The sequence below is a fragment of the Danio rerio genome, chromosome 5 (genome assembly GCF_052040795.2).
Source record: "Danio rerio strain M-AB ecotype USA chromosome 5, GRCz13ab, whole genome shotgun sequence".
NCBI lineage: Eukaryota > Metazoa > Chordata > Actinopteri > Cypriniformes > Danionidae > Danio > Danio rerio.
This window is the reverse complement of record NC_141025.1, coordinates 8,729,301-8,748,613: the sequence shown is the minus strand read 5'-3', so window position 1 is coordinate 8,748,613 and position 19,313 is coordinate 8,729,301. Positions and strand designations below refer to the sequence as shown.

At 36.5% G+C, this 19,313-nt stretch overlaps 1 protein-coding gene across 6 annotated transcripts in view; it reads left to right on the top strand.

Annotated features, from left to right (window-relative positions):
* egflam (EGF-like, fibronectin type III and laminin G domains) overlaps positions 1-19,313 on the top strand; it is a 69,781-nt gene that overhangs the window by 9,471 nt on the left and 40,997 nt on the right. For all 6 annotated transcript variants that reach the window (XR_015490714.1, XR_015490715.2, XM_087253114.2 and 3 more), the window contains 5 exons: positions 8,304-8,413; positions 9,758-9,844; positions 11,661-11,687; positions 11,807-11,924; positions 14,573-14,708. Coding sequence is in view for 4 of the 6 variants with exons in the window: in XM_087253114.2 (XP_087109240.1) it covers positions 8,304-8,413; positions 9,758-9,844; positions 11,661-11,687; positions 11,807-11,924; positions 14,573-14,708 (478 nt within the window). In the remaining 2 variants the exon portion in view is untranslated. The remainder of the gene's footprint in view (positions 1-8,303; positions 8,414-9,757; positions 9,845-11,660; positions 11,688-11,806; positions 11,925-14,572; positions 14,709-19,313) is intronic.

Sequence of the window (19,313 nt, the reverse complement as noted above, 5' to 3'; positions counted from 1 at the left end):
TCCATATAGCAGAAACAAATACTATGGAAGTCAATGGTTACAGATTTTCGACATTTTTCAAAATATCTTCTTTTGCGTTTATTAAAAGCAAGAAATTCATAAAGTGAGTAAATGACGGCAGATTTTTTTATTAGTTTAGAGGACTATATCTTTAAGGTGTATTTTTTAATGATGGTGATCTATTTACACAGTTTGGACACGCAAAATAGTACAGGCAGTGTTTAACATCTTAAAGGAATAGTTCACCCAAAATTGAAATGTACTTGCCCCTCAAGTGATTCAAAACCATTATGATTTGTGTGTATGTGTGTACGTGTTTTTGTCACATATCAGGACACAAATCTGTATAATGACATGGGTATGACACAGGTATTACAAAAAGGAGGTGAAATATGAGGACATTGGTGATGTCCTCACTTCTCAAAATGCTTATAAATCCCACAGGATGAGTTTAATCAGAGAGTAAAGCTGCACACAGTCTCCTGTGATGGTTGGGGACTGTATAAAGTGAATGGAAACCTATGTAATGTCCCCACTTTTTACAAAAACAAACGTGTGTGTGTGTGTGTGTGTGTGTTGAACACTGAAGAAGTTATTTTGAGTGTTAGAACCCTGTGATGTTTGACATACAAGGATAAACAAACACTATGGAAGTCAATAGTTACAGGTTTTCAACATTTTTCTAAATATCTACTTTTGTTTTCATCAAAAGCAAGAAACTTAGTGTTGAAGCTTTTGAAAGGTTTGAAACAAAGTAAAGGATGAGCAAATGATGACAGAATTTCACATATTTAGATAAACACTGGATTATTATTATTATCTCTTTAAGAACAATTTTTATTGTCATAAGAAATAACTAACAGTACATTTTATTACAGTATTTATTCGTTTTTTAAAAGGATAGTTCACCCAAAAACAAAAATTTGCTCACTGTTTAGTGTTAACTCTTTGTCAAGTGGTTATAAACCTTTTTGAGTTTCTTTATTCTCTTGAACACTAAATAAGATAACTTGAAGACAGCTGAAAACCTGTATCCATTGAATTAGTAGGGAAAAGAATATACTATGAAAGCCAGTGGTTACAGGATTTCAGCTATGTTCAAATATCTTATTTTGTGTTTAATAGAAGAATGAAAAATATGTTTGAAACAAGTAAAAGGTGAGTCATTGATGACAGAATTTTAAGATTTGCATGAACTGTCCCTTTGAGGTTAATGAAAATAAATGTGTTCAGATGTGTGTGTATCCTGAGCTCTGTAAAGCACAAAAATAACTTGTGTGTTTGTGTTTTTTCAAGTTTGTCTTGGTGAATAAAGCTCATTCGGTTTCTGGTTCTGAAAACTTTTTACAGTTTTCTGTGTTGCACAGAATGAGTTTTTAGGCTGTCCCGATGGACAGATGTACAGGTGATTTGTCACAGAGACATGTGGGTGTGCAGTCATACAGCAGGGTCAGATCTGTACGGCACTTCTTTATGCCCCCGGACGATCTCATACCCAATGCCCATGACCAACAGTTTGGAGTAATGAAACCCATCAGTCATTTCAAATAAACAAGCCTTCTGATATTTGACACTTCAGATGAAATGCTGCAAATTGGTGCTTGTCCCTGCGGTACCCTTGGGTATATGGAGATACCAAACCTTAATGCGCTTTTAAGTGCTATATAGCCAAGAAACTGGAAACCATATTTGCTTGTGGTGGTCTTGATTTATTAAATGACAGACGTTTAGGATGGAGAAAGCGAGGAGATAGCATTTCTTTTTCGCTTTATGAGAGGAATTAAAAGTGTAGAGGTTAGTCTATAGGCCAGCGTTTCTCAATCTCGTTCCTTGTGCCCCACCGATCTGCATGTCTCTCTTATATTATCATGACCTATCATGCCATTTTGTTTAAGATGTAAAAAAAAAGTCTCAAAAGATTTTGAGGTGAAAGTATGTAAACTTTCAGCTCAAAATACAACACAAATAATGTTTTATTACTCTTTGAAATGGACCTTTTTAAGCTTTAATCCTGATTGTGCCATTTTGGTGACTGTCGCTTTAAATTAAAATGAGATTGTGCTCTTTTTAAAAGAGGGCGGAGCTACAAATGCCTGTGTGTCAGCATAGTGGCAGATTCAAAACAAGACTAATGTGCTATCCTAATGAGGGAGAGATGGTCACTAATGGGCGGGGCTGTCCCCCATTGATGACACATACAAAGGGAGCATGTCAATCTAAGTGTTTCTGCAGGTTTTTTTTGAAGTGTGATTTTAATTTTTTATATAATTTTTTTTTACCATTAGAAGCTCTTTATATTCAAACACTGTAAGCCACAAGACGGTTTAAAGGTTTAGGACACCCTGGAGTACTTTTTTGAAAATTTTACAGATGTATTCTGCATCAGTTAAGACAACATTTGCAACTGTCACCTTTAATTTAGAGGAAAACTGAATAATTTTGAGCCTTTATCAGACAATTTTATCTTCCAGGTTTAAAATAATTTTTAGGGCGGGATCAAAATCGGCAACATAGCGCACAACTGCTAGTGGAGTGATGATGCATCAGTTTCTCATTATTATTCATAGCAGAGTTTTCTTATCCTATGAGAAGACCCTTCTTCTTAATTATTCATGACAGCATGTGCTTTTAAAGGCAAGGCAGACCTGTCAAGCTGAGACCGCGTCCACGAACAACAAGCAGTATTTAACCGTTTATGAAAGGTCGTAAAGTTATGTGTTTTTTTTCCATGACTTACTCGGTTTGTTGCATGTGTTACCCAGCAATACGTCAGGACCGATACAGCAAAGCTGTTGGTTTGCAGCAAGCATTTTTGTCGGGACAGCTGTACGAGAATTGGAAAATGCCGCACTTTGTCTTTTATCAGTTGAGTTCGCTACCATTCAGACACATCGCCTATACCTGTGGTGCTGTGTTCGCCTATTTTTAAAATCCTCCAGATTACCGGCAGGGCTAATGGTTGTAATAGATAGGCAAAGAGACCTGCTGCACTGCTATCCAGTGTGTCTGCATTCAGACCTGGGGATTGAGAAGGAGAGAATAGTGTTTAATTTCATTTCATTCACTTCATTTATAGTGTTTACATGATTGTCTATAATGATATGACAAATTGTGGTTATGTTAATATGAATTTACGAATAACATATGTAGCAGGGCATTACATTACTGTTTATTTCTTTGCATTTTACTTTTGTAAACTATAAAATCATGCGTTTCCCTGCTGTTTGTGTCTCATCTTGTGAGCAGACTGACAACAAATGTTCGCTCCCCTCTTTTTCCCCTGCTTTGCTGGCCACGCCCTCTCCTCCCTCTGTTCGCAGAGCTACACGCCCATCTAGGAGCATTTTTTTGGAAAAATTCTGAGATAGATTTGAACTGAAAGAGGGGGGGTATCATGACCGTTTAAATCCCTTATAGTGATTTTTACCCCTTTTAAAGTCCATGTGAAATCAAAATTCACATTGTTTATTTTGCTAGCTCATATTGTTTTATGGAAGGTGAATAATTAACCCATTCAGTTAATCCACTAAAAATAATTGTTTGTTTTGGTAATCTTTACCTTATGTTGATGTCAACCTTTTCCCAGAGATGGGTTGCGGCTGGAAGGGCATCCGCTGTGTAAAATCTTGCTGGATAAGTTGGCGGTTCATTCCGCTGTGGCGACCCCGGATTAATAAAGGGACTAAGCTGACAACAAAATGATTAATTGATGATTGATTGATATTAACCTGAGAGTTTCCATAGCAACTGCGCATTTATACCCCCACTTATACTGTTAATTTTTTATGAAGAAATGATGCACAAAAAAAAGCTCTGCCCCCTACTTAATATTCAGCTTCAGTTGGAGATATATCAACCTTGCAGCCCGAGACCAGTTACTCACTGAAGGCAAGCAGGGCTGAGCCTGGTCAGTACCTGGATGGGAGACTACATGGGAAAACTAGGTTGCTGTTGTAGGAAGTGGTGTTAGTGAGGCCAGCAGGGGGCGCTCAACCTGTGGTCTGTGTGAGTCCTAATGCCCCAGTATAGTAAAGGGGAAACTATACTGTCAGCGAGCACCTTTTTTCGGATAATATGATAAACTGAGGTCCTGACTCTCTGTGGTCATTAAAAATCCCATGGCACTTGTAAAGAGTAGGGGTTGTAACCCCGGTGTCCTGGCCAAATGCCCTCCATCAGCCCTTACCCATCATCTCCTCCCGATCCCCCCCCATCCACTGAATTGGCTCTATCACTGTAGCTGGTGTGTGGTGAGCGCACTGACGCTGTTGTCCTGTGGCTGCCGTCACATCATCCACGTGGATGCGGCTCACTGGTAGTGGTGTGGAGAGACCTCCAATGGTTGTGAAGCGCTTTGGCTGTAGGCCATACACAATAAATGTGATATATAAATACACATTACATTACATTACATTACATACTGAAAGAAGAGTCTCAAAAACACCACATTTCATTCTCCCTAGTTCATTCTCCTTCATTGCACTCGGAGTACAAGAAACCATTATTTCCCTTTGTACCATTTGTTCACAGATTTACAATACATCTTTTCCTGCAGACTCTTGCTAGAAAAATGTGTCTGAACTCTTTGTAAGAAATACAATATAAATTCACACAGACAGAATGGTGGCTCAGTGGTGGGCACTGTTGCCTCACAGCAAGAAGTTTGCAGGTTTGAACCCCGGCTGGCATTTCTGTGTGGAGTTTGCATGTTCTCCTCGAGTTGGTGTGGGTTCCTCTAAGTGCTTCGGTTTCCTCCACAGTCCAAAGACATGCGTTATAGGTGAATTGGATGAACTAAACTGGTCGTAGTTCATGAGTGTGTATGTGAATGCGAGAGTGTATGGGTGTTTCCCAATACTGGGTTGCGACTGTAAGGGCATCCACTGCGTAAAACATATATTGGAATTTTAGACGGTTCATTCCACTGTGGCGACCCCGGATAATTAAAGGACTAAGCCGAAGGAAAATGAACGAAAGAATGATTGTATGGTATTGAATGTTTTTTTTTTTTTCATAATTATAGTCTAAGACAGATTATTCAACTTTACATAAATCAGAAATGACATTGTGCAAAATAGGTATTTAAGATAGGGAGGGCCAGGATTGAGAAACACTGGTCTAGTCAAACATAATTCCCTTCTTGCCTGGAGCATTTTCTCTTTAGTTTGTATCGACTCCAAGTTGTTAATGAAAATGAGACATTTTTGATCTAACTACCCTTTCAGAAGTTTTCATACCGTCTCACAAATGTAAACATCAATTGCAATTTCGCTACCCCGTTTTCGTTCACCTAAAAAAATCAATGCTTTAATGATGTCTACATCTCTCTTGGTTACTTTCAAATTAAATCAAATGTGGAGTTTTGCGGCTTTTAGTACTGGTATGGGTCCATCTCTCTGCTTGTATACTAACCGTTGACAAATAATATATGCAATATGAAAACCATAATGGCTTAGTATAGCATGCTAATATACACTTTTCTGCAGTAAATAGTATATTATTGTGCAGCTTTAAAATTTTCTAGTGTGCAAGAAATATGCTTTGATCTGCATTTTGTGTGAAACAACAAAGAATATGTATAAATGATGCGTCAATGTAAAGCTTTTGTTAAAAGTTCATTATTTTAGTCAATTTAGATATTAATGTCCACCTTTTTGTTAGTATGCACTCTGGTAAACAAAATACTGTGGTGTATCAGTTAAAGAGTACTGGCCAAGTGACAGCCTTATGACAGTGATAATGTATGAACTGGATGAAATTGTAGTTATGTATCTGACCCTGGACCACAAAACGTAATTTGTACAGGTTTATTTGTAGAAATAGGTAAAAATATTACGTAACTCAAAATTATAAACTGATTATATGTTCAGAGAGATAAAAGAGTGTTTTTCCACATGTGGTATGTCAAGCACACTTACCTTACGGGGCAAACTCGGAATCTCTTTTTTTCACACTGTATGTATGTATGTATGTATGTATGTATGTATGTATGTATGTATGTATGTATATACATACATACATACATTCCCCTGCATTCAGATCCTCTCCAGTTCTGTCGGGTTGGATAGTAAACATTGGTAGACAGCCATTTTTTGGTCTCTCCAGAGATGCTCAATTGGGTTTTAAGTCAGGGCTCTGGCTAGGCCATTCAAGAACAGTCAAAGAGTTGTTGTAAAGCCATTTTTTCATTATTTTAGCTGTGCTTAGCGTTTTTGTCTTGGAAGGTAAACCTTTGACCCAGTCTGAGGTCCTGAGCACTCTAGAGAAGGTTTTCATCCAGGATATCCCTGTACTTGCACATTCATCTTTCCCTCGATTATCGTCCTGTCCTTATAGCTGAAAAACACCCAACACCAACCGGCAGATACAAAATGTCGTTTTTACTCTGGAGAGGCGACTGCGCTGACTGATTGTATGCCTGCTTTAGACAAACTATACATTACGAGAATGAAGCGCGGCTGCGGCTGGAAAACAGGTTGGATCTGTTTTAGTACGAATCATATTCTCACCAATAACGAACCGCTTGTCACCGACTCGGTCCCAGTCATTCCCCTCGCTGGCCAGCAGAGGCCGCCATCCCCGGACTTCTAAGCAATACATCATCCACCTAGACTGATTGTGCACACACCTGATCTGAATCCAGTAAACGACCCCCGCTCCCTATATAAGCCGGCAAACATTTCTGAGCGTTATTCCCTGCCTGATCTTCTGTGCATTACCCCGGACTGTTTCTGACTCTGTGTTGCTTTCTGCCTGCCCTCGACCCACGCTTGTTATACGGACTCTGAACCACGCTGCCTGCCCACGACTCACGCTTGTTATTCGGACTCTGAACCACGCCGCCTGCCTCTGATCCATGCCTGGTAAATCACTCTGTGTCTGTCAGCCGCCAGCCCCCCGATCTATACTGAATGCTGTTGATGTGAGTTCGCACTTTAGTGCGTGTTGGATTTTTGTGTTTGAACTGTGTAATAAATACTGCAAAATGGATCCCTCCATGTCAGTCTCCTCGTTACACCGCTCCAGGGTTCGTTTGAAAGCGTACCGAGACCACCTCTTCAAGCAGGTCTTGGTACGCTTATTTGGTCCGCTTTTGGTGTGCACTCGAGTACGATTGCTGCATTCTCACCTGCCCAAACAAACCACACCAAAAGGTAAAACGAACTCTTGTGCGATTCAATCATACTAAATACGGCAGGTGTGAAAGCACCCTTAGAGTCCTTCAGGTGTTTTTTTTTTTTTTTTTTAGCAAACTCCATGTGGGCCTTTATATGTCAGGCCACTCTGCCTTAAAGCCCCGACAGGTGGAGGGCTGTAGATATGATTGACTTTCTAAAATTTAATCCTTTATCCTGACTGCATCTCTGGAGCTCAATCACAGTGATCTTTGGGTTCTTCTTTACCTCTCTCACCAAGGCTTACCTCTTCTCTCCTAATAGCTTAGTTTGGCCAGACCGCCAGCTCTAGGAAGGGTTCCGGTCATCTCAAACTTTTTCATTTAAAAATTATGGAGGCCACTGTGCTCCTCAGGCAGTTCCTTTGACCTCATGATTGTCATTTGCTCTGGCATGCATTGTGAGCTGTAAGGTCTTTTATAGAAAGGTGTGGCTTTCCTAATCAAGTCCAGTCAGTATAATCAAACACAGCTGGACTCAAATGAAGGTGTAGACCAAGAGTGATCAGAAGAAATGGACAGCACAGAGTTAAATATATGAGTTACAGCAAAGGGTCTGAAAACTTAGGGCCATGCGATATTTCTGTTTCTTTTTAAATAAATCTGCAAAAATGACAACAATTGAGTGTTTTTCTGTCAATATAAGGATGCAGTGTGTACAGTAATGAGGAAAACAATGAACTTAAATGATTTTAGCAAATGGCTGCAATATAAAAAAGAATGAAAAATTTAAGGGCATCTGAATACTTTCCATACCCACTATATCTATCTATCTATCTATCTATCTATCTATCTATCTATCTATCTATCTATCTATCTATCTATCTATCTATCTATCTATCTATCTATCTATCTATCTATCTATCTATCTATCTATCTGTCTGTCTGTCTGTCTGTCTGTCTGTCTGTCTGTCTGTCTGTCTGTCTGTCTGTCTGTCTGTCTGTCTGTCTGTCTGTCTGTCTGTCTGTCTGTCTGTCTGTCTGTCTGTCTGTCTGTCTGTCTGTCTGTGTCTGTCTGTCTGTCTGTCTGTCTGTATGTATGTATTTTGTGTATGTATGTATACACACACACACAACATAATGACCTCTCTGCCAAGCTATATTCATGTGGTTTTGTGGTTCCTCTCAGAGAGGTTGAGTCCACCGCTGGACATCCAGCTGGAGACAGTGAACTGCACAGCGTTCAGTGTCCGGTGGAAAATGCCCCGCAGACACGTCAGCACCATCACTGGCTACAAGGTATAAACACCTTCAGCTTTAAATGTCTAATTTTTTTTATTTAATTCTTATTAACTTAATTCTTAAATAAAACTTATTTAATTCTCTAATAATTATTTTCTTTGCCTTGATGACAGTACATAATATTTTACTAAATTTTATTTATTTTTTTCGCAAGATACTAGTATTCAGCTTAAAGTTCTATTAACTGTTTAGGTTAACTAGGCAAGTTAGGCACAGTCATTGCAAAATAGTGGTTTGTTTAGTAGCCAATTAAAAAAATTAAGAGTGTTAGCTAAATCTAAGAAATTAACAAAACAAAACAAAACAATTCTTAAATCTAACAATTAAACTAGACGACAAATTCAAGTATTACAATGAAACCTTCAGAATCATCAGTGTATACAACACGCAATCTAAACTAATTAAACTAAAAACTTAAAATAGAGAGGTCTTAAAACACTCTAGCTATTCTAACAGAACACAAACTTAGCTTATGCGAACATAATAAAATATGCCCTATTGTTCATTTTAGTATCCTACAACAACCATCAAAGCAATTCCTACTTAGAGCCAATGAAGTTCAAAAGATAAACTCGAATTACAGTTCAAGTCAAAATGATCTGCCCTCCTGTGAATTTCTTATTTCAAATATTTCCCAAACTCTGTTTAACAGAGCAAGGAATTTTTCACTGTATTTCCTATACTGTTTTTTTCTGGAGAAAGTCTTATTTATTTATTTATTTTTTGTCTTGAATAAAATCAGTTTTTAATAAAAAAAAAAAATTAAGTAAAAAAAATGTTATTTCAATATTATTAGCCCCCTTAAGCGACATATATTTTTATTGTCTACAGAAAAAACATTGTTAAACAATGTCTTGCCTAATTAAATCCTTTAAATGTGACTTTAAGCTGAATATTAGTATCTTGAAAATATCTAGTAAAATATTATTTACTGTCATCATGGCAAGGATAAAAGAAATCAACAGTTATTAAAACTATTATGTTTAAATAACGTGATGAAAAAATCTGTTAAATTTTTTAAATTTGAAAAAAAAAAAATCTTCAACTGTGCATCAGAAACCTGAAGTAATGAATCAGAATGAAACAGAGCTTCATTTGAAGTATATTGGAGCATTGACAGGCCAATAATTTCAGAAGTAAAGGTACATGAGCTGTCACTGGGTGGTACCTTTTCAAAGTGTACACATTTGTATGTAAAGGGTTGATCTTGCTACCATAAAGATACATATTGGTACCTGAAAGCTACAAAAGTGTACTTCTAGAAACGTAGGAACTAATGTATACCTCTGATGCACCTCAAATTCTGGTGATGTTCATGTATATGTTGATTTTATCAACCAGGTGTTTTACACAGAGATGAGGAATAATCGACCAACCAGCAATGCTGTTGTCCTGGAAGTCCCATTGAGTTTAGAAATGCTCACAACGGTACGTGCAACCTTTTATTTTATGATTCATACTTTTACTAGTGCTACTAATAATGCATTATTATTTATTATTACACTGTAAAACCCAACAGTCAACTTTATCAAATGACATGAGTATAGGTAACTCAAAAAGTTAATTCTGCTCATTTTAAAAGAGTTTTTAACTTTTAAGTTGAAGTAATGAGGTCTTTAACTCATTACTGTACCTTCAACACTGAGTAAGTTCACAGTACTCTAATAGATTAGTTTTTGAACTCAAATGGTTTGTAGCAATCGGTTTCCTCGAATGGTTTGAGTTGACTTAACCTATTGGGTTTCACTGTACTCAGGTGGTTTGAGTTCTCTTCATTTATTGGGTTCTACCGTGCTCAAATTGCTTCATTTACTCAAATGGATTAAGTTCACAGTACTCATTAGAATTAGTTTTTTTTTTAACTCAAATGGTTTGTATTGGTTTTCTCAAGCGGTTTGAATAGCCTTGATTGGGTTTTACAGTACTCAGTTGGTTTGAGTTCTCTTCATGTACTGAGTTGTACTGTGCTCAAACTGCTTCATCTACTCAAATTGATTAAGTTCACAGTACTCATTGGGATTATTTTTTTACTTAAATGGTTTGTTGCAATCGGTTTCCTCAAATGGTTTTAGTTAACTTTTTGGATTTTACAGTGTAGTAATATAAAAAAACAGTTTAGTATTTATTTCCCATTGGTGTTTAGTCTGTAGTATACAGTGTTTTGGGGTACAATATGTCCCAGTTTACTTTATTTTTGCTATCCTCTAACACATAAATAAACTATTTTCCTGGATTCACTAGTAAAAACAAATATCAAAAAGTATATGTGGTGTCTGAATAATAGTTTTCATATGTGCTGTACATGTTGTATATATTTAGATTTATACATGTGAATGTGTTTGTTTATTAATAAATGTAGGATATCATAATAGCTTAAACATTTATGATAATTTTAATAATAATAACAATAGTAGTAATAATAATAATAATAATAATAATATTAATAATAATATTAATAATAATAATAATGATAATAATAAAATTAGGGCTGTACAATATATCATTTCATTCAGTATTAATTTCTGCAATATTATTGAATTGTTATTTATTTATAGAATTTAAACCATCTTGACATGAGACATTATAAAGTTTGCCACTTTAACGATTAAATGTGCTTATTTATTTATACAGTGAAGACTATAGTGTGTTATTTATACAGTGAAGACTATAGTGTGTTATTTATACAGTGAAGACTATAGTGTGTTATTTTATATTTTGATTATTAAATTTCTGCACCTCAGTACTGTTAGACTTCACCAAAAACCATAAAGCAGTGTTCATTTTTATCTTTGTTCGACTGTTTTTATCTGTGCTTTAATTTATTTTTAATTTTTTAATTTAATTTATTTTGTGTATACATATATATATTTTTAAATAAATAGTTTTGTACATTTTATACAGATGCTCTCCCCTACAAAATCATCCCAATCAAGGCAGGCAGTTCTGTACAGTTACGTAAACTATCGGTTTAAAGATATCAGCCTAATTTTGATATCGGACTGATAACGATAACATTAAAAATGTTTTTTAGCGGCCGATAGCGATATAGCCGCAGATATATTGTGCATCCCTAATTTTTATCCAATATCATGCAGCCCTAATTAAATAAGTTGAAATTACTAGAATTATTACTAGAAATATTTGATTCAAATAAAAAATTTAAGTGAGCAATAATTATTTACAGTGCCTGATAATTCAACTACCATACACATTATGGCTTCAGCTGCATGTGTTTGTCTTTCAGGGGCAGTTTGATGGTCAAGCCAGCTTTGTGAGTAAATGCTCAACATCTGATTTATTTATTTATTTATTTTTTGTGAATGTTATGAACCTGCTGTCCTGCATAGCTTGCTTATTTGTTTATTTGTTTATTTATTTATTTGTTTTTAGGATGTTGTAATTGGGAATCTGAAGGTGGCCACACAGTACCGAGTTAGTGTAGGAGCATATGGCTGGGCAGGAGAGGGCAGACCCAGCATGCCCCGGGACATCAGCACTGGCTCTCATGGTGAGCAGATTAACACAAATCGTAACATTTTACTTAAAGAGGGTGTGCATAAGACTGTCATGAAACCTAAATTATCATGATAAGACACGTTATAAATATGAATGGGGTTTTATGCATGACAACTAAGTGTCATTTGCTCAGTTATGTCATTTTAAATGCATAGATGACATGGTTTTTGTTATGACAAGTGAAATTAAGCATGTTGATTTTGTTAGCTCACATTGCTACTTTTGTGGTGAACAATTCATCTGTGCATATCATTAAGAAAAAAAAAAGGTTGCCCTTGTATTCATTGAAACCTGAAAACTCAGTGTTTGTTTTCAGTTAAATTCTCAGATTACGTCTGTCTGTGGTATTGGGTGTGGCTAACACACTTAACCACGCCCCTCCAACTGTCAGTTTTGACAACAAACAGAAGTGGTGAGCAGGAGGAGTCTGTTAGGTTGTAATAACTCTCCCCAAACCCTTTTCCCGATCTTTCTGAAAAAAATGCCTACTTTACTACATCCAATCAGCTTGCAGTGGCAAAAACAAGCCACGCCCACTGTTCTCTCATTTAATATGCCGTTTCTCTAGGAACTGAGTCACAATACGAAAAAAAAACAAAGGCTGCATCTTCCGGTTCATGTGGACTTTAACATTACCTAGACAACATGACTTGTCATAAATCTGTCATAAACATGACTGTCATGAGTCCATTATTATTGTGTCATGAATGTTATGAACAGCATCATTAGTATTTTTATTGACCTTAACTGCAGTGGTACAAATTGAATTGGTCGTTAAGTTCAACATGTGCTCATTATGAAAACGTAGCCCTATATGCATTTCTGGAGATTTCGAATCAAGTAACCAGAGATAAGTATGGCTGACCAGCTGACCGCTTACCTCCGTATGGACGGCTTTCCTGCTGTTACCAGTTTGTCTAGTAGCTTGCTGCAGATGTTTGCGAACTTGAGACGCAGAGAGGAGATGACCATGATGACGGGGTTCGACTCTGGCGAAGAGCGGTGCCAAAAAGCGGGTAAGACAAAAACACTAAACAGAAGCCAAAAAATAAAGAAGTAAATAACAGGGTGATAATGTGGTAAAATCAAATCAAGTGAGGGCTTTTTTTTTCTGGATTGCTTTTTAAAACTGTTGGCTGGGTATAGGGAAGTGGGTGGATGGGTCAATCGGTGCTTTTGGAACGGAACGAAGGAGGAGGGTGAGTCGGTCAATCATTAGTCTGTCAGTTAGTTGACGGGCTCTGGTAGAACAGCAGGTGCGAATGGCACTCGCCATTTTAGAAATTTTAGATCTGAAAAAGCGTACACAGCGGCCTCTGGTGGATTTTTGGAAAAAAAAAAAAACTGCAAAAGAAACATAGCTCCTGGAACAAATTTGGCACTCTCCAGAAAAGTGTATAGGGGTACGTTTTCAGAATGAGCCTGGGTTGATTAAAATGTAACTCAATATAAATGATGCTGTTATGAAATGATCTAACTGATTTTTCCTGTATACATACGGTTAAAGTCAGATTTATTAGCCCCCCTGAATTATTAGTCCCCTGTTTATATTTTCTTTAAGTTCTGTTTAATGGAAAGAAGATTTTTTTCAACACATTTCTAATCGTAATATTTTAACAACTCATTTCTAATAACTAATTTATTTTATCTTTGCCATGATGACAGTAAATAATACTTGACTAGATATTTTTCAAGACACTTCTATACAGCTTAAAGTCACGTTTAAAGGCCTAACTAGGTTAATTAGGTTAACTAGGCAGGTTAGGGTAATTAGGCAAGTTATTGTATAACGATGGTTTGTTCTGTAGGTTATCGAAAAAAAATGTAGCTTAAAGGGGCTAAAAATTATGTCCTTAAAATGGATTTAAAAAAATAAAAAAACGGCTTTTATTCTAGCCAAAATAAAACAAATAAGACTTTCTCCAGAAGAAAAAATATTATCAGACATACTGTGAAAATTGCTCTGCTAAAAATCATTTATGAAATATTTAAAAAGAAAAGAAAATTCAAAGGGGGTGAATAATTCTGACTTCAACTGTATATATTATTTTTATGTTTGTGTACATTTTATTCAGATGCACTCCCCTACAAAGTAATCCCAATCAATGTAAGATTATTTCTTCTTTCTAAATAGAGTCATCTCGTGAAATTGTTTATGGCGCAATTCGCATCGCAAAAAAAAACTAAATATTGAACTGTCAGATTTTTTAAATGATCTGACAGAGAATTGACAATTTCACTGAGAAATTAAAATGACAGATTCAGTTAGTTTCACTGAAAAAAGTGATTAGAGAAATATTTATGACACAATCACAATGGCCTTGTGATAATTATGTTTATGTCAGGTTTATGACAAGTTATCATTTTTTGTTGTCATGATAAAGATAAAGATGTGTTATGATGTACAGTATCTGGACATGACTAGTTCAACTCAAATAATATCATCTTTGCATTGAAAATGACCTTACTGAGCGAATGACACTTAACAGCATAACCATGCATAAATTCTCAGTTATATTAAACATGTTATATTATGATAATAAAGGTGCCTTGACAGTCTCCTTCAAGTAAAATGTTTTCACACAGGCCACATGCATTTAGATCATCAGTTAAGTAATCAGATGGAATGTTCTGTTCTAGAAAAGTGCATGCCTCCTGCTCCTCCAACACAGCCCAATGTAGTGGCAGTGTCCGACACTGAGCTGGCGATGTCATGGCAACATGGAGAGAGTGATGGAAGCGCACCTGTGCTCTACTTCCTGGTGGCCTATATCAGGTACATGTTCAGCAGATGGATGCACGAATGCATGGACAGATGGATAGACGGAAAGATGTATAGATAGATGGATGGATATATGGATAGATGGATGGATGGGCGGACTGATGGATGGATGGTGTTCATTAATTAATTAATTGATGGACGGGTGGTTCAATGGGTGGATTGATAGATAGATGAATGAATGAATGCACAGATAGAGGGATGGATGGATGTGTGGATGGACTGTTCATTAATTAATCAATTAATGGATGGATAGATAGATAGATAGATAGATAGATAGACAGACAGACAGACAGACAGACAGACAGACAGACAGACAGACAGACAGACAGACAGATAGATAGATAGATAGATGGATGGATGGATGGATGGATGGATGGATGGATGGATGGATGGATGGATGGATGGATGGATGAATTTATGAATGAATGCATAAATGAAGAAATGGGTAGATGGAAGGAAGGATGGATGGATGGATGGATGGATGGATGGATGGGTGGATGAATGGATGGGTGGTTGTGTGGGTTGATAGATGGATGGATGGATGGATTGATGGATAGACAGACAGACAGACAGATGAATGGATGGATAAATGAACAGATGGATGGATGGATGGATGGATGAATTTATGAATTATTGCACAAATGAAGGAATGGGTAGATGGATGGGTGGATGGATGGATGGATGGGTGGTTGTGTGGGTTAATGGATGATGGATGGACGGATGGGTGGATGGATAGATGGATAGACAGACAGACAGACAGACAGATGAATGGATGGATGAATGAACAGATGGATGGATGGATAAACAGATGGATGATGGATAGATGGATGAACGGATAGACGGACGGATGGATGGATGAATGGTGTTCATTTATTAATTAATGGATGGACAGATTGTTCAATGGATGGATTGATGAATGGATGAATGAATGAATGCATGAATGAATGCACAGATGGAGGGTGCATGGATGGATGGATAGGGTTCATTAAGTAATAAATAGATGGATTGATAGGTAGATGGATTGATTGATGGATTTATGAATGAGTGAATGCAGATAGATGCTTGGGTGGATGATAGATGGATGATGGACAGATTGATTGATGGATGGATTGACAAACAGATGGATGTTGGATGGTTGAACATACATAAAGATGCATGAACAGATGAGTGGATAGACATGAGTGGGTGAATGGATGGAGGGATGAATGGATGGTTGATTGTACAGATGGATAGATGAATGAACACACAGACGGATGGATGGATGGATGGATAAACATTGATAGATAAATTGATCAGACAGACAAATACAGAATATGAATAGATAGGCAGATGATTGCAGTTTTTTCTTGGAAAAATATTTCCATTCAACTTCATTGACTCAATGACTTTCTTTTATTTTTATTATTTTTTTGTAAATAATTAATTTGCTACAAGATGTTTTTTTCTGTGCATTGGCAGAGCTTTAGAGACAGACGGCTGTTTCTGCGTGTGATCTTTACCCCGTCAGTCTAGATGACTCATGCAACTAATGCATTTCTGTGATAGTTACTGTTCCTGAACACAACTAACCCATTCAGACCACAGTGTGTTTGACCACACACATCAAACAACTGACCCGCAGCACACAACAGTCTGCTATTATGTGTGCTTCAGCTCCTGATAAATGACTGCTCAGTTGCTATTCCTCATTCTGCATTATTTCACTTTGAGAATAATTATAAAGTCATGAAATAAAACAAATGCAAATATGGGAATTATGCAGAGAACAAAAATTAATTTATAATTGAGCTACTTTTATGCTTAGCGTTCTTATCATCTCTGAGATAAATTCTGGAGTTATTCTAATATGACTTCAAACATAAAGACATTTAAACTTCATTTGAATGATTTCTGTATATTGTTTTAATACAGATTTGTTAGATTTTACAGTGATTTATTTAATAAATCTTTTTATTAATATTATTTATTTATATTATTTTATAAATATTTATTAAATTAATTATTTATAGGGTGGCGGGCATCACGGTGGCACAGTGGGTACGATCCCCTCACAACAAGAATGTCGCTGTTCCAAGCCTCGGCTGGTTCAGTTGGCATTTCTGTGTGGAGTTTGCATGTTCTCTTCGTGAACACGTTGGTTTCCTCCGGGTGCTCCAGTTTCCCTCACAGTCCAAACACATGTGCTATAGGTGAATTGGACGAACTAAATTGGCTGTAGTGTATGAATGTGAATGCAAAAGTGTATGGGTGTTTCCCAGTGATGGGTTGCAGCTGGGATGGGCATCTGCTGTGTAAAACATATACTGAATAAGTTGACGTGTCATTCCTCTGTGGCGACCCCTGATTATTAAAGGGACTTAGCTGAAAAGGAAATGAATCAATAAATGAATTATTATTTAAGTATTTGTATTATTGACGAAATATTTTAATGTAAACTTAACTCCAGTTGTTTTACTGTACAATAAAAAAACTCAATAAAAGTAAGATTAACAGAATATTTTTGAAGTTTATAATATTCATAATATATATATATATATGTGTGTGTATATATGTAAATATATATGTATATACATATATACATTATTTATATATATATATATATATATATATATATATATATATATATATATATATATATATATATATATATATATATATGCTTAATATTTTGCATACTGTTTAATTATATTATTTAATCTTAATAATTTCTTAAAATCTGTTATTAATTTTCAAAACAAGATACAGTATGAATTGAAGGAATAGTTGAGCAAAATAGCAATATTATATTACATCTGTTGTACTGTAATTATTTTCATATAACACACACTTTACTTGTCATCTAGTCCACAATGTGTAAAAATGTGTCTTGATGTTTTTTTTTTTCTCAGCTACCTATACAAAGAGTGCTGCATTTGTAGTTAAAATGCTGCTGTATACGTGCACATACAGTGTATGTGTGTGTATTTGGGTGTGAAATCAGTGTGTTTGTAATCCTGGTTAATAATTATGCAACAGGACCAGAAGATTAGGTTCATCCCCGCAGACCGTCTGCTTCTCAGATTAACAACCTTTCATGTAAATCTGGCTAATTTATCGTCTCTGTGTGTTGGAAAAGCACAAACCGCAGATGTGTCTCAATTCTTTTAATCTGAAGTGATATTTGATGCTCGCAAAGTAGAATATTCTCATTTTCAGTAGATCAATAGATTCAGAAGGTGACCCTATAGCCAAAACATTTATTTATGGACTGATAATATATATATATAACTTGTCTTTCAGACTCGGCTCGCATAATTATTGAATAACTATATACACTACCTGACAAAAGTCTTGTCATCGATCCCAGTTGTAAGAGCAACAAATAATATCTTGACTTCTATTGGTCATTTAGAAAAGTGTCAGAAGATAGATTTTTTTAGATGAATCATCTGTTGAGCTGCATCCTACTCATCACAAATACTGCAGAAGACCTATTGGAACCTGTATAGACCCAAGTTTCTCACAGAAATCAGTCAAGTTTGTTGAAGGAAAATCATGGTTTGGGGTTACATTCAGTATGGGGGCGTGCGAGAGATCTGCAGAGTGGATGATGAACATCAACAGCCTGAGGTATCAAGACATTTGTGCTGCCCATTACTTTACACACTACAGGAGAGGGCGAATTCTTCAGCAGGATAGCGCTCCTTCTCATACTTCAGCCTCCACATCAAAGTTCCTGAAAGCAAAGAAGGTCAAGGTGCTCCAGAATGGACCAGCCCAGTCTCCAGAAATGAACATTATTGAGCATGTCTGGGGTAAGATGGAGGAGACATTAAAGATAAAGCCAAAGAACCTTGATGAACTCTGGGAGTCCTGCATGAACGTTTTCTTTGCCATTCCAGATGACTTTATTAATAAGTGATTTGAGTCGTTGCAGAGATGTATGAATGCAGTCCTCCAAGCTCATGATGGAGTCAGACACAACATTCATTCTTTTTTCATGACTTTATATTCTATACTGGATTTTCTGTTCAGTGACAAGACTTTTGTCTAAGTAAAATCAGGCCTTACTGTCCTAATGAAATTGTTATAAATTAAGGCATGATCATATTTTATTTGAGTAAAATAAGCGTAATCTAGAGGACTTTGCCTTTCATATAAGCCACTTCTGATACCAAATGATCAACTAGAAGTTATTTTTTTCCCTAAAACTTGGATAGGCGACTAGACTTTTGTCAAGTAGTGCAGTGTGGAAGTATGCAATTTTGGATGCAGCGACTCTAAAATTAGCATTAGCAATTTTTTTTTTCTTTTTGCATAGGTCCCATGTACGCATTCAGTTTTCAGTGTTTAGGTTAAGTTCAGTTTAGCTCAGGTCAGTGTGGTTAATAATCACTAATGAGAGTCCAGACACTGAAGAGCAAATCCATCGATGCACAGCTCTACAGATCCCAAACCATGCATCACAGGAATCAGTCTCATGCTCTCCACTCCTCCATGAACACCACAGCAGCTGCTCAGGATACGGCCTGGTCCAGGATTATGGAAACCGTGGGATCATCTCGCTGCTGGTCTTGGATCAAATCAGTGACTGCATAGTCTGAGGGCCTCGGGATGAGA